Source organism: Rhinocladiella mackenziei, assembly GCF_000835555.1.
Source record: "Rhinocladiella mackenziei CBS 650.93 unplaced genomic scaffold supercont1.1, whole genome shotgun sequence".
In the NCBI taxonomy this organism is placed as follows: domain Eukaryota; kingdom Fungi; phylum Ascomycota; class Eurotiomycetes; order Chaetothyriales; family Herpotrichiellaceae; genus Rhinocladiella; species Rhinocladiella mackenziei.
The window spans coordinates 2,444,280-2,470,910 of record NW_013550604.1 but is presented as its reverse complement, the minus strand read 5'-3'; the positions used below and the strand labels follow the sequence as shown (position 1 = coordinate 2,470,910).

The window sequence follows — 26,631 nt, the reverse complement described above, 5'->3', positions numbered from 1 at the left end:
ATATATGAATGTATCTTCATTATGGGACAAGAGTCTACATATAGACGTAAACGCTATAATGATCTTGTTACATCCTTTCACCTATAATTCTGCAATGGTCAGCTTCGTGAAGATGTAAACGCAAGACCATTTCCTCGACGAACAGAAGTCTATCGAGGGATGCTGATCTCGAATGCACACTCCGAATGACTGTGAGATCCCGGCAGATGCCTTGGAGTGTGCTGACCCGGAATTTCGAACCGTGTTACGGTGGCCGAAAGAGATATCAGGCTCAATCCTTTCCAGAACGGATGCTGAGTAAAACATTACCCAGTCCCACGGATGATCGAACACAAAGTCTCTCATGATGAGGGATCTCACGCATTGGACACGTATCAGAAAGCTGGAGTGAATTGATTAAGGCTGAAGGAGCACTTATTCTGGGCCCTCTGGGTTTTGTGACTGGCACTTGTTCTCGCATGAATCAGATCGTTGTACAGGAGTCGACTTGTCGTGGGAATATTGTTCCTTCGACAACCGTCTGTTGGTGCTTGATGACGAGAGTTAGAAAAGTTATGGATTCGAGTTCTCTTCTGCGACTGTGGTGTTCGTCGACAATGCGGCCTTTTCCACGTTGTTTGATTCTTCAGAGGCCTTGCTCCTCATATCTATGACAGGGGTGTCTGCAGATTTGGAGGGTGTTCGTTGCTCAGACTTGGGTGAGACGGCGATGGACGACTGCCGGCTATAGATGCGTGCGATCCCTGGCGATGGCAACTGCGAACGATCATTGAGACACCTGCTGGAATAGACGCCATTCTCGAACTGCTCACGCTTCGTCAGCCGGCGATCGTGATCCGTGATATATTGTGAGTTTCGGAACGTGTGAAGCATCCACTCCAGCTTTGCATCGGGGACGTTGTGCTCGTCAAGTCTATTCCGATGCCGGATGAAGAAGCTGACATATCGAACAATTCCGACGATAACCAATAGAATGAGCAGGACGAAGATAACAAGACAGGCAAGCGACATCTCAACCGCTTCTACCAATACACTTATAGTCCTGTTCGTCGCAAGGTCGTCGTCTGTGGCGGCTGTAATCATGTATGTCTGGTAGAAGCGAAATAGCTCTTCGGGTGAAAGAGGCGAGACGGTTTGGTGATTATCAGACATGTCTGCGACCCCCTCGCGATAGTAATCGGCATAGGCATTGACAATGGAAGAGGTGTCATTGGTCCACGGCCACGCGATTGTGTTTTCATTCGCGACTTGGGTGTGTCGAGTGAGCTCACAGTCGATCCGAGTATAGCTGGATGCTTGTGCATCGCCTTCCACGCGCCAAGTGTCCGATTCGTCCACTAATCTGTCTTCTACCAACAAGGTGGCATTGCTGAAATGTAGTGATGATAATGTTAGGTGGAGGGGTGCCCGGTTTTGGTGCATCTGGTCGTCTATCGCTGGATTTGTAGAAAGCAGCACATAGAAGACTACATCATCGATAACAGGCGTCGGATAATCGCCCCAGTTTATCCACCCACAGAAGTCTACTTCATATCGAAACTCTTCATCGTTCAGCAAACCGGGTGGGAAGGTGGACCCGTACGCTGGAAAGGCCCTGATGGGATCGGCAATGGTATAGTTAGGATTGGCAGTTATGTCGAGGAACTTCTGGGGAGTTCTCTGGCATCGAGCGTGCCACGTTGAATTCCACTCCTCCGAAACATACGTCCATGAAGACGTGCTCGGCGGGAGCCAGTCCAACAACTGATCATATGGAAAGTTGGCAGTATTCAGGCTGTACATAGTCTCGTTCCAGGGCACGTTGGCCGAGCTGATTTGCAAGTTGCTGCCCGTACTCTCGACTTTCGCGGAAAGCCCAAGCAAACTTCTTTGGCGCAGGACTGTGCCAGACCGAAGTGAGAACCTGGCGATGGGACCAGCAAGGATGGTGACGGTAGTCACGAAGAAAACTGCAATCATCTGGAACAACAGCGGTAGATATCGCAGCGAGAACAGCCTCTTGCCGAGCAGCAACAACAGGTCCCAGGCATCTCCTGGGCCGGTGAACGTGAAGAGAGTGGCCAGGTCCACATCACGGCGTTCGAGGATCTTGGTGCTGCTTCTTTGGTACCAGTATCGAGAGAAAGTCCAGATACCAATGGCACCCCATAAACTGATCAATACGTTGAGAATGGCCTGCACGTCTGCAAAGTCCCATTTGGTAGATAACACCACCCACCCGGCTGACATGATGACCGATCGGTAAAGACAGGAGCGAGACTATTGTGATTCGGAAACGCAGTATGTGGCATGTTGCTGAACGAGAAGGCCTCTGCAGCACGACTTGATCCTGCCTCGAGACTTTATCAACGATGAGAACCGACACGCAGCCCATTCGAGTTTGCATGGACTATGTAACATATCAACGTCGCTAATCCTAGGAGAGACTATGGTTGAGAAACCGGTATTTCTGAGCCATAAGGTGATCCGCCAGAAGCGAAGCGGGATCTATTCTCCTCAAAGCTAGTCTGGAATGCATCTCATATGCATCTAATGCAGTCCCTCAGCAAAATGCAAAGCATCCATAGAATTCGGGCAACAACACCAGGCCAATGTGATTCATTCCACCTTATCTGTCTGCGGGTCGCCTCACCATTGTATTGCAGCAGACCGAATCTACCAGTGCTGATCGGACACATGGACAGCTCTCTCCCCGCAATAGCTGTAGACTGGAAGGCTGAATTCGCTAGGCAAATTCATTTCTCAGTAGCAACCCATGCTAAGCGAGCCCAGGCAGACTCAGGATAGATAAGCAAGCATTCCCTCAGGCTGACTCGATTTCTCGGCTCTTTCAGTAGGTTTTCTCATCCAAATCATCTTCCTACGTCAACGCGGCGCCCAACATGTGTCTCTCTTCCCTAGAGAAAGATAAATCATGTGATAAAAGTGTGGCGATCCCTTACGGAAATGAGCAGACAAGTGGCAACTGCATGTTAGTTCTTGGCCGGGACCCGAATGAAGGGGGAAGTGGCAGGTTTACACCGATTTTGTGCAGAGACGAGAACGAAAAGGGTAGTGGCCGGTTCACTCCATGGGACATGGCTGGAGAAAACTTCCCGGTCCCCTTCAAGTTGACCAGTCTGATTCCTGGTGTCGTGGAGGGCATCGGACCTCGAAATCAGGCGGAACAAGACGAGATCATCGAGAAAGTAATTGCCGCGTTGCGCGAGCACACGGCGTAGGGAAGAGTGCTGGGAAAATTACCCTCATCGGTAATGCATTGCACCGTTTCCCATCGTGTTCAATGCTGACAGCTCAGCGGTGGTCGGATCAGCTCGAACTACAAGCGAACTCTGATATTTGAAGTCGCAGACAGAGTGGGGGGTAACTGGATCTGTTGACATTCGTTGATTGCTCAGACTTGCATTTCTTTTATTTGAATGAGCGCAAGTTGAAGGCAGCTGTGCCACAGACTCAGAAATTGGGAAGACATTCGTTAAGCAGTAGTGTTATACCATCCCTTGGGAGAGCGCTTTTCATCAGGAGTTTCGACTTAATTGAGTGTATCTTCCGCTTTGGATAAAGGCGGGCTGAAGCCAGCACTGCACCAACCATGACCTGTTAACCAGACCCACAACAAAATCACATACGAGGGATCACCAGTACCTCGCAGGCTTCGATTAGGCGGAGTATGCGGGTTAGCATAAGGGTATTGGGGGCGACGATGAGGCTGACGTTGAGGCCGACGATTAAAGGGGCTAGGAACTAGGCGCCCTCAGAGACAGGGTCCCCTCCGCGGGGCGCATGATTTCTATCTGGAAAGTATCAGTCTAACCCCTAGATGTATTTTCGTATGATTCTATCACGATTCACCCTGTACAAAGAGAATTCAAGCGCGTATGAAAAGAAAATCACCAAGTCGTTTGCGCTCGTTGTTTCCTTCCACACCGGCTCAATTGCGAAGAAATGAAAGCACTCGTCAAGTTTGAAGGGGGAAAACGGCGTCTGTCTTCACGGCGGAGATGTGCAACGGCTCCTGGAGGAAAGTGGATTGGTTGCCGCGTAACAGCGCTACGCCCACCGAGGAGATTCTCTTCACCAGGTTCTCTGAACGGGTTTCTTCCCATGTCACTGCGTATCGAGCATGGATGCGTACTCTCGGGTTAGAAATTCATCAGTCATCTGCTCATGACATTGCAACAATAGGGTGAAACTCGAGATTTCCCACGGTTGTGAGGGAGAGAAACAGTAGATGAAAAACACGACATAAGTATCGCCTTTGGTCCCCGTCCATCCCATTGCACAAAGCCCAGATCTGGGATCAACAGTCGGAGCAACCTGGAGTTCCTGATAGCAGATACCCTCTCTAGAAAAGAGAATCTCGAGAATTTTCCCCTTTCCCAAAAAAGGGGAAAGGGAAAAGGAAAAGAACATGGGCGACGCCAGCAGTCCCCCACCCATCAGCACAGCGTCCAAACCATCTGGCCTTCCATCGCCAAACCCAACAAAATCATTCTGGCAAACCTCGCACCCCAATTCAATCGCACATCACCGTTCGACATCGTCTCTGCCGTCAAAGGCCGCGATCGTCGTTATCGGTACTGGGGTCAGCGGAACGTTCGCGACCCGTGAGCTTCTGACAAAATCTGATGAGCTGGACTTGGACATCCTCGTCCTGGAAGCCAGAACAGTCTGTTCCGCCGCCACGGGTCGCAATGGCGGGCACTTGCAACCACTAATCCTCTCGGAACGGAGTGGTATCATTGGATTTGAGCTCGCCAACTTCCACTATGTCGAGGGTCTCGTTGCCGCGAACGACATCGAGTGCGATTTCCGGAAGGTGCCAGGATGTCTAGGTTTCTGGAATAAGACGTTCTTCGAAGAGGCCAAGGCTGCATTAGGGCAGGACGCCGACACAGGCATGGACTTCAACCACACAGACCTTGTCCGCGTTGTCGAAGACGCCGAAGAGCTCAAAGAACTGCGCCTGGTGGACGCGGTGGGTGCTTTCGTCCAGAACATTGCCGCCAGCTTATCGCCGTACAAGCTCGTCGTGTGGACGTGGAAGGACATGTTGTCGCGGTTCCCTCCGTCACGATTGAATCTTCAGGCCGAAACCGCCGTCACAGAACTCTCTCGCTCTGGCGATGAATGGCTCCTGTACACATCCCGGGGCACAGTGCACGCGAAGCACGTCGTCCTCACTACGAACGCATACACATCACATCTACTACCACAGTTTGCCAGCCTGATATCGCCTGTCCAGGCACAGATGTCTGCTTTGGTTCTGCCGAAGACCTCGCCGTTCGCGAAGCGACTGATCCCAAAGAGTTATGGCTTCATGGGCGTCGGGAGCCAGGATCGCGTGATGAGTGACTATTTGGTGCAGAACCCGATCTTGCCAGACAGTGATGGAAAACGAAGCGGCGGACACCTCATGTTCGGCGGTGGGAGGCACCACGTCCCCGGTCACGGCGTCGGAGTCAGTGACGACGACTTCGTCGATCCCCATGCCGAACTGTATCTGAGGAGCTTATCTGAGCGGTTGGACCTTATTTCCCCCATGACAGAATCGGCACCGGAGCCCCAATCGCAGAAGAAGCCGCTTCTGGAAATCGTAGCCTCGTGGACCGGTATTATCGGATCTTCTGCTGACGGCCACCCCTGGGTCGGCGCTGTGCCGGATATGCCGGGCCTGTTCCTCTGCGGTGGCTACACAGGACACGGTATGACAAATGCACCACTTTGTAGCAGACATATTGCGAGGTTGGTGCTAGAGAGTGTCCGAGGCAGAAGTAAACTGGAGTACAAGGCCAGTGAGGACTGTGCTGGGGGGATCGGTGTGCCGAGGGAGTATGTGCTCACTCGAGAAAGAATGGAGAGATTATTGGCGATGAAAGCACAGTGAGATTCCCAAAGTGGCTCGTGGGGGAGAGGTGGAGGGATACAGAGGTGCTAGATAGTTATAACGAGCATCTGCTCCTTGAGCCCACACAAGCCCTTCAATGAATGGTCGAATGTGCTTCTCTGCCTACCACTGTACGACAAAATTTGCTAGATGGTTGTCTCGTTCTTGCATCTCCTTGAGGATGGACGAATGAATGAGCATCAATGCCAAATTAAAATAGATCGAGGAACCTAAGCGTTCATCTTCACCGCAACGTTTCACGGCATCGACATATATCCCTCTTGCGCAGTCCGAGCATGCACTAAACACATCAGATTCCACCTCCAGAATCTCAGAGTCAAGATCGTCCATGGTATCGATGACGCAAGGAAGACCCAGAGATACCTTGATACGACCCGCTGAACAGCGCCGGAATCGTCGCGAATAGAGAAGAAACCCATGCCGATAAACCCCTGATGTTCGTCATGTCCGCCGCTGAGTGTCTATCCGGTATCTGACGAAGAATAAGGAACCTTTAGACTCATCACAATGAAGTTCGATGGAAGATGGAACCAGTGTCACTAGGGTAATAACACACATAGCCGCGCTATCTTGAGCGGTGGACCTGCTCAACTCGAATACGGGGTTTGTCATCTCTTTAGATGTGTGCTGGCCCTTGACACCGATTGTGTCCGATACCTAAAGCTCATCCGATCAAGAAGTCAATCCGCAAAGTGAATGTTTGAAGTGTAGGTAAGGAGATATATTGTTATGGACCGGGCCCCTTGACATTAAGACAAACATGCTAAGCCAAATGCCAAAGACGCTTTCCTTGATCAAACGAATTTTTGGACTGGCTCGAGATACTCATTCATGCGACATTCCATACCATTTTGGAAGACATGATCCGCGATACGTGATCCCTCGTGCTTCGGCTCATTTTGATCGGGCAAGCAAAATACGTATGGAGCACTCCCCCCGGCTTAGGCTGACTCCCCTCTTTACGGACAACTTTCAAGAAACGAATCCACCAAGGCCACCATCACCCCAAAGTGGAGCCTGTACATACTCGGCCGCACGCTCAGCCATGTTGCCAAAATTCCAATCACTCGACGACCCCGTGCTGTCGGGTGTAATGGGACCCATGCCGACGCCGATGACGCCGGACGTGGCGAGGGCCGGGGAATATGGCTCTGGTTTCATATTCGTAAGGGAAGAATATTGAGACCGAGAAGACGGTTGGCCTTGAGTCGGGCTCGAGCTGGTGGGTATATTCAGGTACAGGTTCCCGGAATTCGCCTGGGCATTCGCGTTGGGCAGGTATGCGCCTTGATATTTCGCATTGGGGTTGGGGGTTGCAAGAGCCGCGTTCAACTTGCCCAAAGCATTGAGGGACTTTGTCATACTCCTAGCCCAATGCGGTGACTCGGCGAGCGGTGGCTGAGATATTGACAGCTGCCGTTGCGCCGGACTTCCATCCTGCGGTAAATCAAAGTTGGGATCTTCCATCGTCCGTTGAGCAATGACTTGTTCCAGATCACGAAGCAGTGAGAGTCTTTGTGGATCGCTGCTGGTTTCGGGGAGGGTGCCCAGGAGGAAAGCCGCCGATATGGAGCGTTGAATACCAATCCACGACCGGGCTGCAAACTTGCTCACCGAATGTAGTTCGACATATGCCGCCACTGTTCCCTCTAAGTTCTGGATACACTCACGTCGGAACTGAGCTCGAGTTGCGGCATCCAACACCGGAGATTTTGGCGATTGGGCAGACGTGCTGGATGTCTTTCTCCGACCCCCTGAAGGTGATTGAGCAGGTGTTAAATCGGTTGAATCCGATGAAGACGGAGGCGGGTCTTTCAATGCTGGCCGACACAATTCACTGGTGACATAAGAACTGTGAAGTTTCAACGCAAGCCGTTCGAGATGTTGAGTCATCCGATGACACTGACTTCGTTCGCGGAGGTGGACCGCCCCTTGTGAAACAATAGCGGCAATTTCCTCGGTATATCTCCGTATTCTATCCCACGTCATGTAGGACCGAGGATGGAGGAGACGTTCGCGGACGATTTCTTGTGTTAATCGAATTATCGCAAACATACTTTCCGCATAACTTCGATCTCCCGGTGAGCTGAACTTCCCGTACGGAATATCTGGAATGCAAAGGACGCTCGAAGTCGGTCGATCATAACTGACGGCGAAATGGGAATCTTGCCAGGCGAGTGCCCACCAAATCCTGCGGCGGGTCCATTTCTCCGCATCTGTGAACTGCTGTGAATTAATTTGTAGTCCGATCGAAAACGCCATACGGAGGGTCATGCCCAGAAAGATATAGGCAACGCCGGGGTTCATGTTATAGGAGAGGACATTTCCGATAATCAGAGAAGCTTCGATGGTTTCCAGACAGGGATGGGTCAGAAAGTTGGACATGCGGAGAGCCTGATAAGAACAGCATACTGTATCGCGTCAGTGTGACAATCTCCCCATGCTGTACGTGCACCTACTGTAAACCTGAGACGTCAGTTCTCTTTCTTTTGCCGGTCTATCCGACGATTGAGAGCCCGATGCAAAGACGGCAAATACCAAAGCCAGCCAGGGGAACGACACCCCATAGGGCTTGTTCGGATCGATTTCGAGGTTGTCGCGGACGGACCGGGCACGATTTGACAGCATAAACGTCAAAGTGTCCTCGAAATTTCCCGTATCGGGCACTACGGGATAGATTGTGCAGGCGACATCTCGGTAAGCGACAAAGAATCTATGCAGGTTCAGTAAGCAGTCAAGCCCATGGTGGACATACACTGACTCTTTGCATAACTCATCATCTGGAATTGCTTTGCAAAGTCCGTTGACATCTTGCATGCTGGAATCGGTGCTCCATAAATCAACAAACGGATAAGTGGCACTCTCGTTGTCCAACCCCAGTTTCGGCAGGATGTTCTCCTCGAGTAGTGATCGTGCGGTATCTTGAGCGGTTTTGGTCCGGCCTAGCCCCATCATATACGCCAGAACAGATCTGGAACCCAAATGCATGGTCCCCATCTGGTTACTGGGGGCATGAATCCCTTCTCTTTCGGCCTCATCCGAACGACTGGGGGCACCCCCCAGATTGATATCGTCAGATTCTGTTTGTATGGCGCTAGGAGATGAGAATCTATCAGCTTTGACAGCACCACGCAACTGTTGTAACTCCCTGCTCATCTGCTCCCATAGCTGCCGTGGCACCGTGACCCTGGCACCGCTTGATGTCATCGAGTCGTGGCCATCAGAAACGCCGCCGTCAGGCTGATTCGCAGCACCAGCCAGGGCAATACGACGTTTCTTGGTAGGTCGTTCATAGGAACATAGCTCCGGGTGGTCGCGCTTGACACACGAATCGCAGGGCAGTTTGCGATCACATTTGACCTTGCGGCGGTGACAAGCATAGCAGGCTTTTGGGTCTCGAACTTTTCTTTTGTTCCTAATGATAGCGTCTATCTCATCCTGGGCCATTTCAATCCTGCCGTCAGAAGTAGTTTCGATGTTGGGATCGTCGGGGTAATCAGCAGCGACATTGTCGGCGGCGGAAGCGCGTTGCGGGTCCATAATGACCCTGCAAGTCGAAATGAAGAGGGGGGGAGCTAGAGGGAGACTATGAGGGCATTTTGGGCGGATCCGAGGGAGAAAATATATAAATATTGGTGCAGGGATTCAGAGCAGTGACGGGAACAAAAGCGAAAAGATGCGGGACAGCGTAGACATTGAGAGCGCAGGGCCGCCGCGAATATCCCCGCCAGGTCCTTAATGTGTTGACCAGCCCCAAGCCCGCACTGGGCCGAATATCCCTCTCGATTGAAGGACTAGTCCTGTACCGGAATAGTGCAATAAGGTTCTTGGCCTCAGCCTCGTCTTCCACTGCGAACTTTTTGACCACCAGCTGATTTCCCCTCTAGCGAGGCTCCGCGTGCTTTTTACGTAGCTGCAGACCTGGCAACAATGATTGACCCTCAAAAAGGGCGTCCAAAGATTTCGGACAGAGCGCATTCAGTCCTCAATCTACCAAACTTCCTTCCCCAACCAAACATTCACTACCCCTCGTGTCTCCTACACTCCAAAGTTACACTGTATCCAAGTCGGTGATATCAATTTTGATCTCGCCAATCGATCGATGAATGAGCATCAAGTAGGAGGCAGAGCGTGTCATGTCAATTACCGGAAGCTGGTATAGTTTTTTTCAGGCTGTCAGCCACACTTGCCTCTGTGCTTGCAGCTTGGACTTTGGCACACGAATGTTGGCGATATCAACAGCCTCTTTCGTTGATGCAACTGCCTGGTCCGGCAAGTTCAGAGCAGATTCCGCGGTTCAACAGAGGTAAATGATCTCTGATTCTTTATCGGAGCAAAAAATAGGCCCCAGTCGCGCTGATTGGTTCACTCGTGCTCGCTTCAGCTACACCCACCATCAACATTCCTAGAACTTGCACAACAGCCACAATGTACCAAAGCATCCCCCTACCTGAGGATTAATTAGAGCAAGGTTGAAGATTCCCTTGTCTCGTGCGCGACTCAAATTGAAGTCATTCCATTATGACTACATGCAATCATCTCTCGTTGGGTACGCCATTTTTTTTTTTTCTTTTTTTCTCCCACCACATGCATCGCACAAACGTTATGCCTAGACTGCCCCAGCCAGTATGCACGTCTTCGTGATCGGTGGCCACCATACCCGACCTAGGGTTTTGAGGAGAAACGAATTCATTGGATTTTGGGTTTTACAAAAAGTTGGGAAATCTGATTTTCCTTCACGTCCATCCATGTTTCCTCTAAAGCCACTTGGTTATCATTCCAAAAATGCCCATTAATTTTCAAAGGTTGCTGAGGGAAGAGTCACCTGTCGAAGATCAAGCATCTGAAATTCTCCATCGGTTGAACCATCGAAGGTATGCGTATTGCCGGTTGCCTCCCTGCATACCGAAAACGATGGGGCTGAACAAAACAAACAATCCAATAACAATGGCGTACAAAATGAAGTAGAAGCCCCATCGCACAGTCGTATTGAGTCTTCGGGTGGTCCAATCCAGGCAGAATCCGGAAACTAATATCGCGAAGTATAGGGCTGGGTAATAGTGGTGTACATAGGTGACTCGGCCCATGATGACAAAGGGCAGGTAATGGAAGAACCATCCAATCACCGGGTAGATCCCTGAATAGTGGATATGGTCGATATCGGCTTGAGTCAGCTCGTCGTAGCCCCTCTGCCAACGGATAAGATACCACAGAACGAGGAGGCCTGCCACGCCCAATGATGCAGTCGAGCCCCAATAAACACTCGGGTTGCCTAATAGGAAGTACTTGGTGATATGGTCTTCCCATGAGCACATTCGAAGTCCCACGTGGAGGATGGGCCATTGCCAGAATTGCGACGCCAAATCATCTTGCTTGTCTGGATCAGGCACCAGGGCATTGTTCGAAGTCATCATGGCCACGTTGAGATGAATGAAATCCTTTAAGAAAGGTGATCGATAGTTCTTGGCCTCACCAGGAGGTACTGCAAGACAAGTTAGCCGTAAACTGACCGAAGCACGAGACGCTTCAACTTACGTCGATCATTGACGTGGGATTCAACATTCCAATGGGTATAGACATCCCGAGGACTGGAATTTTTGACACAAGTCGTCTCGATTTGTTTGAAACCCCATTGAGGAAGGTTGACAGTTCCGGCACGGAGGTAGCAGCCAAGTTCAACATGACGCAATCTAAATGCCGTGGTCAAAGTTCGGATGCGGGACCGGTCAGACGAGGCAGCGTCGCTGATGACTTCGATTTGCCAATGATCCTTCTCATCACCGACGGTGGTATTGCCGTAGCAAGACACCTCCCAGTCAGCCTTCGTCAGAGGAGCCGCCACGGCATGTGAGTGGAGGTTTCGACCAGTTTGAGCATGGATCAGTCGGATAACTTGTTTGTCGGCAATGAAACTCAATGGTGTTGCCGGGTCATACTCAGGTTGGCTGCGGTTGGGATAGAGAAACCAGTCGTTGTTGGCGTCTTTGTGGTGATAGCAGGTAACTTGCTGCTGACCACTACCGTCAGGATAGGTTTGGATATGAGAGTGTAGAAGGCCCCCGCCGTATCCCATATTCTTGATGGTAACTCTGGAGCCGATCGCAACTTCCAGCGGTGAATCCTTGCCCACGTCAGTGCCACGGAGATTCGCTTGAAACAGGGAGGACATCTGGGCATCACCGGGGCCCGAATTCTCCAGAACCAGGAAATGGATGTAGAAAGAGAACATGTAGACCATCGCCGGGATGACAATGAGACCAAACACTCGTGCGCCCAAATGGGCGGCCAATTCAATCTTGGGCATCTTGAGATCACCAAACTTGTTCCATAGATCTTCTGCGGTGTAGAGACCGACTAGGGCAGTGGCAAAAAGTCCGACCCATTTCACACTGCAGACGCATCCAATGCTCAGTCCAGTCAAGAACAGCCAGATAAACCATTCGATGGAGAAACTCTTGTGTCGCAGTCGATGGAATCTTGCCCAGCAAAGGACCGTGGTGAAGGTGAAGCAGAGCAGCATGGAATCGAGGAGGATGAATCTCGAGATTGTTGCATAGGAGTTCTCGCATAAGACCATGAGAGTAACCAGCCAGATAGCAGGGCGCTTGAAGTTGAGTTCTCGGGCGGTATAGTAAGCGAGAGGGATCGTGACGGCGCCAAACAGGGCATTGAAGACTCGCATGAAAGTATAGTTGACCTCTTCAGGATATCTCTCGCCAGACTTGAATTCAAACGATCCATTGTATCCAGCTAAGTAGCCCGACAAGCCAACCAACATCTTTCCCAGGGGAGGATGGACATCGAAGTAGAACTCTCGCTTGAGGTAATGAGATCCGAATTTGCCAAAACTATTAGAAATGTCAGCTTCGGCGTAGTGGAGATGGACTCATCATACTGGGCTTCATCCCATGTCACAATTGGAGACAGTCCTATCCTCCACAGCCTCGTAAAAAGGGCAAAGGCTGTGAAGATAAAGGGGGCAATCAAAAATTCCCACTCGTCGAGGAAATGCAGTATACCGGTCTGGGGCTGCAGAAGCTGTCAGATCTCGAACTTTCCAATGACCACCATGGGATCCCAACCTTTTGAAGCTTCTTTGTATCCTCAGCCTCCACTTTGTACACATGCTGCCCATTGGCATACTCGTAGCTGCTGATATTTCTTCGACGCAGCTCAGCCTCGTCCCTACCTACGCCGGTGGTGTAAACACCGTTCGTCGTGGCCATCTGAAGGAAGTGTAGGTGGGAGAAAGAGATTCGTGCGAAAAGATAAGGAAAAAGGTGAAAGTGGTTTTCTAAGGCTCGAAAAGCAGAGTAACCGGAAATCTGAAGGCTAAATTTGGGGGCGGAGAAAGATCAAGGGATCATACGACGCGTGTCGAGGATTCAGAAGGCAAAGTAAAAAGATGAAGAGGGTGTCATAGAGGACAATGAGAGAAGAGAAGAAAAGAGAATCCCCGGACCAAGAGGTCTCCGAGGAGAAATTATTTGACTTGGGAGAAGGAGGATGGATTGGAAGTACAAAAGATGGGATGAATTGCGCAACCTGACGAAGGAGCAAGGAGCCACCTTGGCGCCAGCTGGGATTTGAAAGGAGCCCCCTTCCCAGGGACAAATAAAGGATGAGGCACGTGAGAGGAGTCAAACAGCAACAGCTTCCCCCCGAGTCTCTTCCCTCCAAATCTATCAAACATTGACTTATCCAGGAACACTCATATTTAGCATACCCATTCCATGCTGCATGGTCATGCCAGACTGACGCGTCCTCCCATCCTGTCCTCATCTTCGCTGAACAGTTGTCCTGCCTCTCTACAATATCTGACCTCCCCAGTTCCCGTACTACCCACTTCGCTGCCCCAGCAGACCACGACAGCATCGACAATGCATACCAGAACACCTTCCATGGCTCCAAGAATACCCCAGCCAATGGCTCCGGCTATCAAACCAACGACGTAGGCGTAAAGACTTCCCCGCACCCCACTTCCCTCGAGTCGTAAAGATCGTGCTGTTGTAACCCAACCACCAAAACCCAAGGCCAGTGACATGATGAAGCGTGTGGCATGAAGGAGAAGTTTCGCTAATCGATAGGACAAAAGTGGTGCGGTATCGCGAGACCACCCGTCGCTTCTCTGACGTCGGTTGAAAGTTTGTGGATGCAATGAGGTGGCAGCATTATTCGGGGTGAGAAAGTGCATCTGCGAAAGTCCTCTTGCGCTGACACTCAAAGGCTGCGAATGGATGGCGGCATACGTGAGTGTAAGAGGATTGATCAAAACAGCGATGGGGCTCGGGATGAATGAATACATTGCGACTCCAAGGAGCATGGTTAATCGTCGAGGCAAGATGAGGAGAGGGAGTCGAGCCAACAGGCAGAGCCCGGTAAAGAGGGCTATGGTGCCGAAGAGGGTCGTTGAAGAGTGATACAACGCGGCTTTCACGATGGCTTGAGACGTGGGTGCGGGCACTGCCAGGCGATGAAAATACCACTGCGAAACTGTTGCCGAGGTGATCGTCCGTTGCATTCCGAAAGCAATCGCAATGGTCCAGAGGTAAACCAGTATAAAATAAACACCCAACCACCACGTGGACGTGTCGATGACGAATTTGCTGATGGTCGAGCGCGTCGAGGGATGTCCACCCAGAAAGACCCGTGTGAACATGGACAGCCATATCCACGTAAAGCCGATAATGAATCCCAGGACAGCAAATCCCACCAATACCAATGTCGGATTGGCAGCCAGTATTCTAGTGGCAAATTCCAGTATCGAAATGGCCCTCTGCATGACTAATCGACCCCGGATGACCGCCAGGATCCACAGGGTCGCCATGACCGCCGGCACAATTGAACTCCATCTCATGACGGTATCTTGAATACTCGAGCCGTGCCACGATCCTTTGTAACTGGAGATCAAAGGATACAGCGAGAAGGAGTAGAGGATGACTGGAACCGCAACCAGGATGCCGTAGACGAGGTATCGAACGTATGATCGGAGCGCTGCAAGCCAAAACAATGAAACGAAGGTCGCTACAAGGGTATAAGTCGCCAAAAGATAAAAGGACCCGTGAAGAGTCGTGTAGACGGTATCACCAAGGGGCTGTTTCTTGCTCGGTGACTGGGTGTGTAGAAAGACCAAGAACCACGTCGTGCACATCGCTGCAAGAGCAAGCATGTAGAGTTGGCCCCAGAAAGCGTCATGTCTAGGTTGCTGACTTTGTTGGATATCATCGGGAGCAGACTCTTCTCCCGAGTAGTTTCTCGACTGTCCAAGCAGTCGTCTCTGCGCATTTTCCAGATCTGATTCATCTGAGTCATCGTCATCTTTCGGGCTGGGGCCTGGTTTTCGTAGCTGTTGAATGGACGGTGGATTCTCCATCAAATCCTCCGGGGGATCATCACCAGAGTCACTCCTCGAGGTGTCCCCTAACCCAATGTCGACCATCCGATGTCGTGAAGCGCTTGGACTGAGGCTACCAGGTTGTTCTTCGGTGGATTCGGCCAGATCGGCCAATTCGGCTCCCCTTCGTCGTGTTTTTGGGGCACCGCCATGCCATGAACTTCTAATACCACCTCCTCTTCCAAGATTTCGATCCTGGATGTCATCATGATGACGGTCGGCTCCGTTCAGGCTGGCGTCACTTCCATCATCATCCGTGTTTGAAGAGGCCTTCAGATCACTGGCTCCGAGTTGGCGTCTTGAGCGTTGCAGAGCATAATAGTCCGCAATTTCTCGTTCGTGCTCCTCCTCGTCGTTTTCTTCTCGGAACTCATCGGTGGCGCTATAGAAGAGAGGGGCTTGTTGCGGGTTCAGGCGAGACGCAAAGGGGAAGGCGGACAGCTGGGACGACGTCGGTTGATAGGGATTGGGGGCACGAGGATTTAAAGTCCTGGACGCTGTCGACGACCTCCAGTTCTGGTTCTGTCGTCGGGGACGGTCATCTCCAGACCGACGTTCCTCAGCGGGAGCGAAGTTGATGCGCGACTGAGACTGCGCGAGAAACCGAGATGCGTCTATCAATCTATCAATATATTTTACTCAAGGGATTGTACAACGTCACCGCATACATTCGGAGAACATGCTGCCCGTAGGCAGTGACCACGCGAGCTATCAGTCGGTGTAGATTGGAGTCGTGATAAGTGACGCCGAAGAGTTAAGAAGGCAAGACAGGGAGGAGTAGACTTCAGCGAGTGCTCTAGCTGAAAACACCAAGGCCTAAAGATGTCAAGGCAGATCTCTGTTTCGCGTGCTGGAGTGACAAGAAGGAGTGAAAGAGTCAGTGGATGAAGATAGCCCAGTTGAGTTGGTCCGGTCACTGGACACTGGTCGGAAGCGGATAAGCCAAGGCTGCAGGCGGTGCATCAGGCTTCTTCGGCCCTGGGGTTCAGGTACGTTCGGGAAGATACAACAAGCACGCGTGCCCCTGCTCGCCGCAACCACCAGCCCGTCGCAGTCAAGTCATCGCCTCCAACGACTTTTCCGAGCCCTTCAAATTGTCACAAGGCTCTCCTCATCTCCCACGAGTTTTTGATCATATGCTTCCGCCATCCATAATCGTCGACTCGGAATTTTGACCCGACATCCGATCCTCCTCCAGGACTTCGCTCATGCCATGCCCAATATAACCCCGACCCCGACGCTTCCCTGGAACTACATTGCGAAGCTGGTATGCATCGGTGACTCTGGTAAGTCAACAGTGTTCACGGTGCTAGTGCAGCTCTGACAAGTGACAAGGTACAGGAAAATCGAGTCTGACAATCCGACTATGTGAGGGCAGATTCTCGGCTTCTCACGATGTCACCATCGGCGTCGAGTTCGGTTCGCGGATAGTTCCTGTTGGTCCACCGGCCAACGCATCTTTGGGAGTAGGGACACCCAACGGTCAAGCCAGTCATGCCGAACCCGAAGAACAGAAGAAAATGAAGCTGTCACTATGGGATACTGCAGGGCAAGAAACATACAAAAGCATCACGCGAAGCTATTTTCGCGGAGCTTCGGGGGCCTTACTAGTATTTGACATCACACGACGGAGCAGCTTTGAATCTGTCACCGCATGGCTCAACGATCTCCGACAGATTGCTGAGGAAGGGATCGTGGTCATTCTTGTGGGTAACAAATCAGATTTGGCGGCCCAAAGTAGTGACCTGGAAGGTGGTAGTAAGCGTGCAGTGACCAAAGAGGAGGCTGAAGACTGGTGCAGAAGAGAAAACGTCGTCAAATATGTCGAGACAAGTGCCAAAAGTGGCGAAGGAGTTGAAAAGGCATTCCTGGAGGTGGCAGAAAGAATATATCAAAATATTGAAGCGGGAAAATATGATCTCAACGATCGAAGAAGCGGAGTCAAAGGATATGGAACAGGAACCGGACGAGAAGAAGGAAAGGCTCCAAAGACAGTCAACCTTACCATGAATGATGCCGTCATGCGCGGACAGGCCAACAGTTGTTGCTGATGACGGATGCGCGGTTTGCATGGTGACTGAAATCGGCCGAACGGAGACCTTTTTGATCGACGAGCTTCAAAGAAGAATGCCAGGCACTGGGATATTTCGAGATGTTTTCTGCATGTGCTTGCCTGGGAAAGCGGCGCTGGAAGATAGCAATTCGATTGAGATCATGGTATACCGGGGCCATCACAGCACGATGCAGCGAGCGTTGCGACAACTTATCGCTTCGGATGTTTTAATTTCCCGAAACGTACATCCGCCCTCGGCTTCTACCATCCTAACGCGGGAAAAAACGGACGTCATCGTATGGTGGAGAAGGGCAACGCGCTCTACGGTCCTCCCCACCCCACCGCATGGCGATTCGGATTGGAGTCCGTTCTCGCTCAAGTGCTTTTGAAAGAGACGGTTCTCTGCTTTCTATATCCTTTCAGAAAGCTGTTGTCTCAGATACATGAAAAATTCAGCCGTCAATACAATCATCCCCTCTCGAGTATGTGATTCGACCACCATCACATATCTTCTACACAGGACAGCGTATCGGCATCAGAATACCAATCTCTCCGTACCAACGATATCATTGCCGACTGTACACGTGTTCAGTGACTAAAATGGCCAAACTAGACCTGACGATACCAAATCTCAAACTGCCTGATGGCAATCAAATACCAATGGTAGGCCACAACGCATTGTATTTAGTCAGTGGAAGAAGGCACCTGACAGATTTCTCTCACCAGATTGGATATGGATTGGGCACAGCGTGGTACAAGAACGATGCCAATTCTCCCAAAGACCAGGCAACGATCGATGCAACCAAGACGGCCATCGGGGTTGGCTATACCCATCTGGATGGAGCAGAAGTATACAACACCGAAGAGGAATTGGGTGACGCCATTAAACAAAGCAAAGTTCCTCGCGACAAACTGTTCATCACCACGAAGGTTCTGCCCCATATCGACGACATTCCCGGCGCCATTGACGCAAGTTTGAAGAAGTTGGGGTTAGACTATGTCGACCTCTATCTCATCCATGCACCCTTCTTTGCTAAGGGGGACCCTAAAGTTCTTCAGCAGAAATGGGCGGACATGGAGCAGTTGGCGGCAGCAGGGAAGACGAAAAGTATCGGTGTCAGCAATTTCTTGAAACCCGACTTGGATGCCATCCTTGAGACTTGCAAAGTGCAACCTGCAATGAATCAGATTGAATTCCACCCGTACCTCCAGCATGGTGACCTCCTGGCATATCACCAGAACAAAGACATCAAGGTGGCGGCCTATGGTCCTTTGACGCCCATCACTCGAGCTAAGGGCGGTCCTCTGGATGGATATCTGGATTCTTTGGCCAAAAAATATGCAGTCAACCCGGGAGAAGTTCTTTTGAGATGGTGCATGGATCAGAACGTGGTCCCTATCACCACAAGTTCCCAAAAACAGCGCTTGAGCGATATGTTACGAGTTTTCACGTTCGAACTCACGCCCAAGGAAGTTGAAGAGATATCTGAACTGGGCAAGACCCACCACTTCCGAGCATTCTGGAGTCGCTTCTTTGATGCCAACGACAAGTCGTGAAGCCTAGACGGGAGAGAACGTTCGCCCCAATATTACCATTAGAGCATCCTGGTCTTGGGTGTTATTTCCCTCGCCTCGGTCGATGAGTGTGTACTCACTAATCGGTTCATGGCAAGGTGCTATGACTACACTGGCTGACCTCAACCTCCACATCGGGGAGTAGCTTCCATACCCACGCAATCGTCTGGAGATCTTGAAGCTGGCCGTCATAGTTCTGCGACCGATCATAACATATATGCGAAACAGCCAAGGTATTTCAACTAGCTATATCTATTCCGAGTGCATTTATTCGTCCCATGGCAATTTTATGGATGGTTTATGATGGTGTGAGCGTTGATATCTCTCTCGCGCGCGCCGCGTATGCTTCAGCCATGCATCTATTGACTTGTTATGTTAGTGTTTAAAGATGTATTGAAGGTGAGATTTCCACTCGTTAGACTGGCCGAGCTACACTCCACTGCGCTGCCCAATTGGTCGGTGCTCCAGCCAAAGAACCCTTGTACTCTTCTTCGTCATCATCTCGTGCCCCCTCAATTCCATCGCACCTTCCATCCATGCCGCCGAAACTGACGTCCACATGTCCATTCGATCTGGCTACGTTCACACTGGTAAGGTGGATGCAACTAATGCCTGAGTGCCTGCAGACCTCGGAGCCCTGTCCCACCTTCCTACATAATTCTGACATTGGAAAAAGGACCAGCTACTCAGGAACGGGTCCAACGAAGAGGTGGGATCATCGTGAAGAGCTTCTTGCTGAACCTCCATATAGATTTCCGCTCGCTCCCCGATCTGATCTGAACTTCCTCCCTTGCTTCATACCACACAGTTCTCTCTCAGATAGAAGCAAACATCACTCACACAGACTTGAGCCCCCCTCCCCTCCTCTCAATAGCCACCTCTCCAACATTCACAATGCATACCCTAACAATCCTCACCACGGCTCTTCTCTCAATTCTCTCACTCGCCACGGCGTCCCCTGTTCTCGAGGCCAGACAAACCACAGCACCCCCCGACCGGTACAACCTCCGCACCAAACTCGTCAACGGCGACCACATAGACTGCGGCTCCAACAAGACTGATCTGTGGGTGTATTCCTACCACACCGGCGCTGGCCTAGGAGATGCCGGCTTGTCTTCCAACAAATCTGTCGCTTGGGAAGGGTACCTGAACGGCACACAACAATACTTTACTTACGAAGGCAACGAGCTGGGTCCCTGGCCCATGTATATCGGATACGGCGCCTACCAACGTAAGTCAACCAGCCAGCCAGTCAACGACAACGGTTTTGTTGCTAACAGATGATGTATATTTGGGATGATAGAATGGAACCCAGCCACCATCAGCATCTCTGGAATCCGCCAACCGTATCAGGGCTTCTTCTTCAACTCGACCGGCCTGCAATATAACAACAGTCTTCACGGCTGGTTGGGTAAGTGCGCATCTTCATATCCATACCATGGCTCTCGTCGACACCGACATTGGCATTGATCTTTGCTCACTAATGCCCAGCTTGTGACTGGTGGCACGGCGTGCCTCAACTTTTCAACTTGGACGGTGGTACCTATGGACCTATCCCCAAGACTTGTTCCAAGGTCCAGCTGTTGCCTGTGGCTGTTTGAAAAGCGACCATTGTTGGTTTCCTTTGCATTTGCCTAATTCAGGAAGAAAGTGGTCCGATTGCATCAACTGGGGCCGACCAAAAAGATTTCGACAACGTGTGAGTGACTGCATCGCATCTCATTCTGCATAGTTTAATTCAGAGCATCGCATTGCATTGTGTCCCTGGTGATGGTAGTTTTTACGATAATGAAAGAAAACGATCGCATGGAGAGTCCAGAGGATACTAATAGGCTACTTGACTGTACCAACAGGCGACTACTCGGTCTTTTGGGCTACAACACTTAACTTGGGCAGCTTTTGTTGTTGTCTCGTCTTTTCCCTATCACGGCACAGTGTTGATCGCATATTTGTGAATGACGAAATACGACTACTTCATCAATCAATTTCCTAGCCAAGCTATCATCTTCCATAGTCGAAGTACACTAAATGTGGTTCAATCCAGCGACGCCCAAGCTTCCATCTCCAACTGCCAAATGATGAGGAAAGAAATCTAGTGCAACGGTATGCCGGTTCCTCGAATATCCATTTCGGTAGATCAACGGCGCCACAGCCGCCGGTGGCGACGTCACGGTGCTTGTCGACCCCAATTTTCCACCGCTAACTCTCGCCTACGCCTTTTGCTTCGGATGAATCAGATATATCCTCAACGATCTCGTAGTTATTCGCAATTGTCGGCACGCAGTTTGTTAGCTGCATAAGTCAAAGGTTCCCATACGTGGTTTAATCGCTCCGCCGTAATTTACAAGGGAAATCCGCCGCCGCTTTTGGAGTTCTTCTTCCCTAGATGCCACATCCGCTTTCACCTATTGCCCCCTATTGAAGCGTTCATTGTTGGCCAGAATAGGCAATGCTGGCTTGACGTGTCACCGCGGCTGGCTTGGCATTATCACCCTGTAGTGACACTTGCACCCTCAACCCTTTCCACCTACTTATGTTGACATTCATCAGAGTGTGCTTTGAGATAGATCAATCAATCAGTCAATCAATCCTCTCTCCCCGTACAGATCATCACTCATAATCTCTCCTACCTTAGTGCACCCACCTCTCGCCTCAGTACACACCTGATTCATCAACAACTTTCCCTGTCTGATTCTTCTACCTGCTTTTTCTACTCCAATATTGCGCCTTCCGGCCTTCGAACCTCAACATGAATACAATTTGCGGACCCAGCGATGGGGCACTTACATATACACCCATGTCAAGGTCATCCTCAAGCTCAACTACATCAAAAGAAGCTACGGCAGTGGAGAGTTCACCACCGAAGATATCGCCCTTAGAGGGATTAGAAGACGCTCGTATCTATTCGTACAAAGGGATCCGAGATCTAAAAGAACGTGTCAAATCGCAGTCTGCTGCGTTGATGGACGGTCACACGAATCAGCAGTACCTTGTTTTCAGGGGTGTCACAAAAGGCCACCTTGAAAAGATTGACCATCAGCGCGCCAACATAGGGAAGCATACTCGGATGAGCCATTACGCGGATAACAATCTATTAGTTATCAAGCTGATGCCCTCAGGGGCACATGAAGGTGCGCACCTCACACTATCCCAGAGACTTCGTGACGAACTTATCATCACAATGGGCCTCCCACGAGAGTGCTTATATCCTGTTGGCGGGACAACGTACAAACTCCCTAATTCCTCTAAAGAGGGTGATACGGGATTCCGCCCCTTCCCGACCCGAAAAAGGGAATTTGACTGGCCAACAATTGTTTTTGAGTCTGGACTCTCTGAAACGCTTACTCGTCTGAGACATGACGCAGCTTGGTGGATTGTCAACTCTGGAGGAGATGTCAAGATTGCCATCATCATCTCAATAAAGCGAGCACACAAGACGCTAGTGGTCGAAAAGTGGTGCTGTTCTCTGCCTCCTACACATAGACCAGCTACCAGAGGCCACCCAAATCCCAACGCTCCAATTCCGACAAAAGTCCAAGAGCTTACTATCACCCAAAATCCCACTCCACAACGAGGTCCTACTGCTCAGTCGAATACCATCGGTCAGCCAATTGTCACCGTTCAGCCAGGCACTGTCTCAGCCTACGACGTTGCTGGAGCGCCTCTGATTCTCGAATTTGACAAAATCTTCCTCCGAGCCGCTGTACCGCCAGAAGGCGACGTCGTCTTTAATGTCCCGAATCTTGCCGCCTGGGCGGATTTCTTCTGGGAGGGCGTTAGCTAGGGAAATCAGAAGGGTTATGTCAGGGTGGGGACGTACGAGGGAACGAGAATGGAGATCCGACAATGATATTACTATCCAATGCACTATGAAGTACATGACGAGAGACAAAGAGCGTGAAAGCAATGCAAACCCATCCCAGATACTTATAGCCAGCGGTACAGTCATGCTGCAAGGCTACCACACAGGCACACAAGGCTATGAGCAGGCACACGAGGCTATTCGACAGCCACAGTGGGCCTGCCAAGACCGTTCGAGGGGATTCCAGGTTGCGCCATGACAAGAGCACTCCTTCACCTCAAGTTGCACACAAAGTTTGACAAGGCTTATTCAGGACAACAGAAGCGCCATAGATTTCGAATTGAATGCTCTGCTCTTTAGCAACTGGTCCTGCCAGGTTGCTGATTGAAGCGTAGCTTCTTTTAGACTCCGACCCCCGAGCCGCGACCCTAAGAATCAATTGTGTTCACGTGACTTAAGCTGTCTCTGATTGGTCAAGAAATTCCGGAGGGGGAGAACGGCAGCAGCAACGTTGTCAAACCGTTTCACACCATTGTCGAGTTCTGCACCGTCGCCAGCAAAGCGGAGCGCTTGATCACCATCACGATGCGAGTCACCGTCAGCGCCTCTAGTCCCTTGACCATACCGAACTATCGCCTCACGTCTGGATACATACCCATCCACCTGGACTCATAAGGATCTCCCCACAGAGCTGTTAGCATCTTGCGGCTTTTGCTACACCCAGGACTCGGGAGAGGATGCGTGCATTTGTCACGTATGTGACGAAGTATACAGCCTGCGAGAATTAGCAGCAGAAAATAAATACATTGGCAAGAAGAAAGAACAAAGAGGTGGCCAGTAGACTTTTCCAAGACCACCAAGCGAAGGTAAATGCCCCAGAAAAGTGTAAGACCCAGGACTAGGAAGTTGCTGCACCATTGAAGGACCAGTAACACTCGGGAAGGCGCTCTTGATGACCTAGTTGATGGCTCGAAAGGGGCAACAGTCTTGCAGTGTCGACGGATCTAAATGCTGAAGCATAGAATGAACCGGTGGACAATAGAAGTAGCGCGTTGTAATTAGCTAGTCCCCTATGGGCTCAGCCCACACAGGGTGTATGAAATCAACTCAACTCAGCCCTCCTGGATGGGCCATGGACTGGATCCGATAGAGTTAGCCAACTAGAGCACGTGATTATGTGTCGGATTATAGATTTTCCGGGATATGGCGGCACTCCACCCATTCCTGGGCGGGCCGTGGATTGGATCCGATGGGGTGAAGATTACTTAATATTCGGATTATAGATTTTCCGGATCCGAAGGGGTTGGCCAATCACGTGAATCGTGGTAGGGCCGCATGTATGCGCCGCCAAGAATTGCCAAGACTAATGCGGCCGGCTCAATCACGTGATGTCTCGAGCGCAGCGAGGACTGGGGGTTTGGGGCCTCGCCCCCAAAATACAGACCAATAACGTTAGCCAATGGCTTGGCGCTGAAACGCACTTAGCGCTCCGCTAGGTGGACTTAGGGTGGTTTTACACCCTACAGCACAATAGTCGCAAGGGTAAGTAATCTTAATATTTTACACGTTTTTGTTGACCCCTAAATCCTACATAGGAGTGGTAACCGTTATTCCCGGTAAAGGGGCTCTTGCTTGTTGGGCCGAGAGAAGATTGATTGAATCTATCTGAGCGAGGCGCATGCTACAAAAAGGCCACGAAGGCTGCGTTGCACGTGACTAGGCTAGTCCTAATGTGGACTGCTAACATTGCTACTGTCTAATCGTTCAATAGTTTCTCAAGGGTCTGGAGGGCTGCGGAAGGGCGGACTGGAAGGAGGCCTGAGAATTCAGGGCGCCGGCCGATCATGTGAAGCAGGGCAGAAATGCCAGGGGTCCCAGGATGAAGAGAGATGGAGAGGTCGATGTCGAGGAGGATGGGAGAGCGGTTCTTATAGCGACGTCAAAAGCGGCAGGAACGTGCAGGCCGCTACCGAGGCAATTTTGACGGAGTCCGGATGTTTTTATAATCAATCTGGTCCCATGCGAATCCTCTATTTGTTGGAGCCTCTCTTTGAATGTTAATCGCTGTTCTGGATCCTTACTTTGTCTTTCCAATCTTCTGCTACTCTCGCCATCGTAGGAGAATAGCGGCACAAAGACCAATCATGGCTCCAACATACAAGTCAATTGTCCTCGCCAAACGGCCCAAAGACAATATCATCCCCGGAGAAACTTTCTCACTTATTACCGACAATCCGACTCCTTCCGCCAGTGATCTCAAAGATGGCGAGGTCCTCTTCGAATCGAATTATCTGAGCATAGACCCGGCCATGCGTGGCTGGCTCAACGATACTAGATCGTATATTCCGCCCGTCAAGATTGGAGAGGTGATGCGGGGCCAAGCTATTGGGACCGTCAAAGCAAGCAAAGACCCAACATTTCCGGTGGGAGGCTACGTCACAGGTATGGTCGGATGGACCGAGTTGAAGGTCTGCAAAGCAAAGGAGTTGGAAAGAATCGAAGTCCCTCGAGGCGCCAGGCTGACTGATGCATTGAGTGTGCTGGGTATGTAGTCACGTCTAGAATTTCCAATGAAGTTTGGCTGATGCCACTTTTCTAGGAATAACTGGCCTGACCGCATATTTCGGCATCATTGATGTTGGCAAGGTTCAAGCCGGAGATTTTGTTGTTGTCTCTGGTGCTGCTGGTGCAACCGGAAGTGTGGCTGGACAGATCGCCAAACTCAAGGGCGCCACTGTTCTGGGAATTGCAGGCAGCGATGACAAGTGTCGATGGTTAAAGCAAGAGTTAGGGTTTGATGATGCCCTCAACTACAAGGATCAGGATTTCTTCAAAAAGTTCAGGGTGGCAACCAAGGTGAGTTCCACGACGTATAAAGCCTACACATGAGGGACACAATCGCTGACTCCGTGCCGAATCTGATTGACGTGTTCTTCGACAATGGTAAATGATGTTCTTGTCCATCTCTTGACATGTACTTATAATTCCAGTGGGTGGTGAAATTCTCGATATGGCATTGGGAAGAGCTAAACCTCATGCTCGATTTGTCATGTGCGGTGGTATGTGACATTCCATGTACGATGAGGATTTCTGGATTCTGACGTCCAGCCAGGTATCAGCCAGTACAATTCTTCTCGACCGGAGGGCCCAAAGGTGTGTTCCACAAATCTCAACGCATTCATAACTAAACATCTTTCTAGAACTATCTGATGATCATCACGATGCGCATACGGCAAGTCTCCCGCATCAAGCGTCGAACCCAAACTAACACCATCTAGGATGGAAGGATTCATCGTGTTCGACTATCAAAAAGAATATCCACGAGCGCTCAAAGACCTAGCTCAATGGTTATCAGAAGGCAAGATCAAGAGAAAAGAAACAATCGCTAAGGGAGGTTTGGAGCAGGCTCAGAATGCATTGAGAGATTTGTATCATGGTGTTAATACAGGTGAGACACACATACTTGGTCAAACATGAGTGTCGTGAAATAGGCTGACAAAGGACAAGGCAAATTGTTGGTGGAGGTCAAACCTGTTGATGAAAGACTCAAAGCATCTCTTTAAGAGAAATCAAGAGACAAGATGAAATTCCTCAAAGCTCGTCACCACCTTTTTTTTTTTTTTTTCCCCTTTTGCCGCGTGAGCATCACTAAAATCGGAATTACAAGGCTGAGGTTCTGCATGATGAGGTCAGTCCGTCAACAAGGATCTTTCTAACTCCGCATCCCAATTTTCCAGCAACATGATCTGCAACATAGGTATGCAATGTCACCTCAATGCGGCACCAATCCATTGCCGTTCCATAACCTCCCCAATTCTCCTCGTCGGTTGAAGCCGTGACCGACTTTCAATTTCCTGTTGTCTTCCTGCTCTTCCAGTTTCCTTTCTATGTATTGTTTT

General features: G+C 50.5%; 9 protein-coding genes across 9 annotated transcripts; 5 read left to right on the top strand and 4 right to left on the bottom strand.

The window, feature by feature from the left end:
• Positions 1-552: 552 nt before the first annotated feature.
• Positions 553-2,229, bottom strand: Z518_00869 (uncharacterized protein; the record flags this gene model as incomplete). The annotated part of the gene is made up of 1 exon (XM_013421470.1): positions 553-2,229. The coding sequence occupies one exon, from the start codon at positions 2,227-2,229 to the stop codon at positions 553-555; it is 1,677 nt and encodes a 558-aa protein (XP_013276924.1).
• A 2,182-nt stretch (positions 2,230-4,411) lies between these two features.
• On the top strand, positions 4,412-5,887 carry Z518_00868 (uncharacterized protein; the record flags this gene model as incomplete). The annotated part of the gene is made up of 1 exon (XM_013421469.1): positions 4,412-5,887. The coding sequence occupies one exon, from the start codon at positions 4,412-4,414 to the stop codon at positions 5,885-5,887; it is 1,476 nt and encodes a 491-aa protein (XP_013276923.1).
• Positions 5,888-6,880: 993 nt separating this feature from the next.
• Positions 6,881-9,448, bottom strand: Z518_00867 (uncharacterized protein; the record flags this gene model as incomplete). Its single annotated transcript, XM_013421468.1, has 3 exons — positions 6,881-8,319; positions 8,368-8,621; positions 8,670-9,448. The coding sequence occupies 3 exons, from the start codon at positions 9,446-9,448 to the stop codon at positions 6,881-6,883; spliced, it is 2,472 nt and encodes an 823-aa protein (XP_013276922.1).
• A 1,295-nt stretch (positions 9,449-10,743) lies between these two features.
• Z518_00866 (uncharacterized protein) lies at positions 10,744-13,134 on the bottom strand (the record flags this gene model as incomplete). Its single annotated transcript, XM_013421467.1, has 4 exons — positions 10,744-11,390; positions 11,444-12,756; positions 12,804-12,937; positions 12,991-13,134. The coding sequence occupies 4 exons, from the start codon at positions 13,132-13,134 to the stop codon at positions 10,744-10,746; spliced, it is 2,238 nt and encodes a 745-aa protein (XP_013276921.1).
• A 518-nt stretch (positions 13,135-13,652) lies between these two features.
• Positions 13,653-15,983, bottom strand: Z518_00865 (uncharacterized protein; the record flags this gene model as incomplete). The annotated part of the gene is made up of 2 exons (XM_013421466.1): positions 13,653-15,916; positions 15,971-15,983. The coding sequence occupies 2 exons, from the start codon at positions 15,981-15,983 to the stop codon at positions 13,653-13,655; spliced, it is 2,277 nt and encodes a 758-aa protein (XP_013276920.1).
• Positions 15,984-16,515: 532 nt separating this feature from the next.
• Z518_00864 (uncharacterized protein) lies at positions 16,516-17,353 on the top strand (the record flags this gene model as incomplete). The annotated part of the gene is made up of 2 exons (XM_013421465.1): positions 16,516-16,588; positions 16,638-17,353. 2 exons carry the CDS (start codon positions 16,516-16,518, stop codon positions 17,351-17,353), a joined length of 789 nt encoding a protein of 262 aa, XP_013276919.1.
• Positions 17,354-17,955: 602 nt separating this feature from the next.
• Positions 17,956-18,912, top strand: Z518_00863 (uncharacterized protein; the record flags this gene model as incomplete). The annotated part of the gene is made up of 2 exons (XM_013421464.1): positions 17,956-18,018; positions 18,082-18,912. The coding sequence occupies 2 exons, from the start codon at positions 17,956-17,958 to the stop codon at positions 18,910-18,912; spliced, it is 894 nt and encodes a 297-aa protein (XP_013276918.1).
• Positions 18,913-19,824: 912 nt separating this feature from the next.
• Z518_00862 (uncharacterized protein) lies at positions 19,825-20,531 on the top strand (the record flags this gene model as incomplete). Its single annotated transcript, XM_013421463.1, has 3 exons — positions 19,825-20,161; positions 20,234-20,341; positions 20,422-20,531. 3 exons carry the CDS (start codon positions 19,825-19,827, stop codon positions 20,529-20,531), a joined length of 555 nt encoding a protein of 184 aa, XP_013276917.1.
• Positions 20,532-24,876: 4,345 nt separating this feature from the next.
• Positions 24,877-26,295, top strand: Z518_00861 (uncharacterized protein; the record flags this gene model as incomplete). Its single annotated transcript, XM_013421462.1, has 8 exons — positions 24,877-25,276; positions 25,332-25,569; positions 25,623-25,675; positions 25,723-25,791; positions 25,845-25,885; positions 25,933-25,984; positions 26,019-26,180; positions 26,240-26,295. 8 exons carry the CDS (start codon positions 24,877-24,879, stop codon positions 26,293-26,295), a joined length of 1,071 nt encoding a protein of 356 aa, XP_013276916.1.
• Between the last annotated feature and the right edge of the window lie 336 nt (positions 26,296-26,631).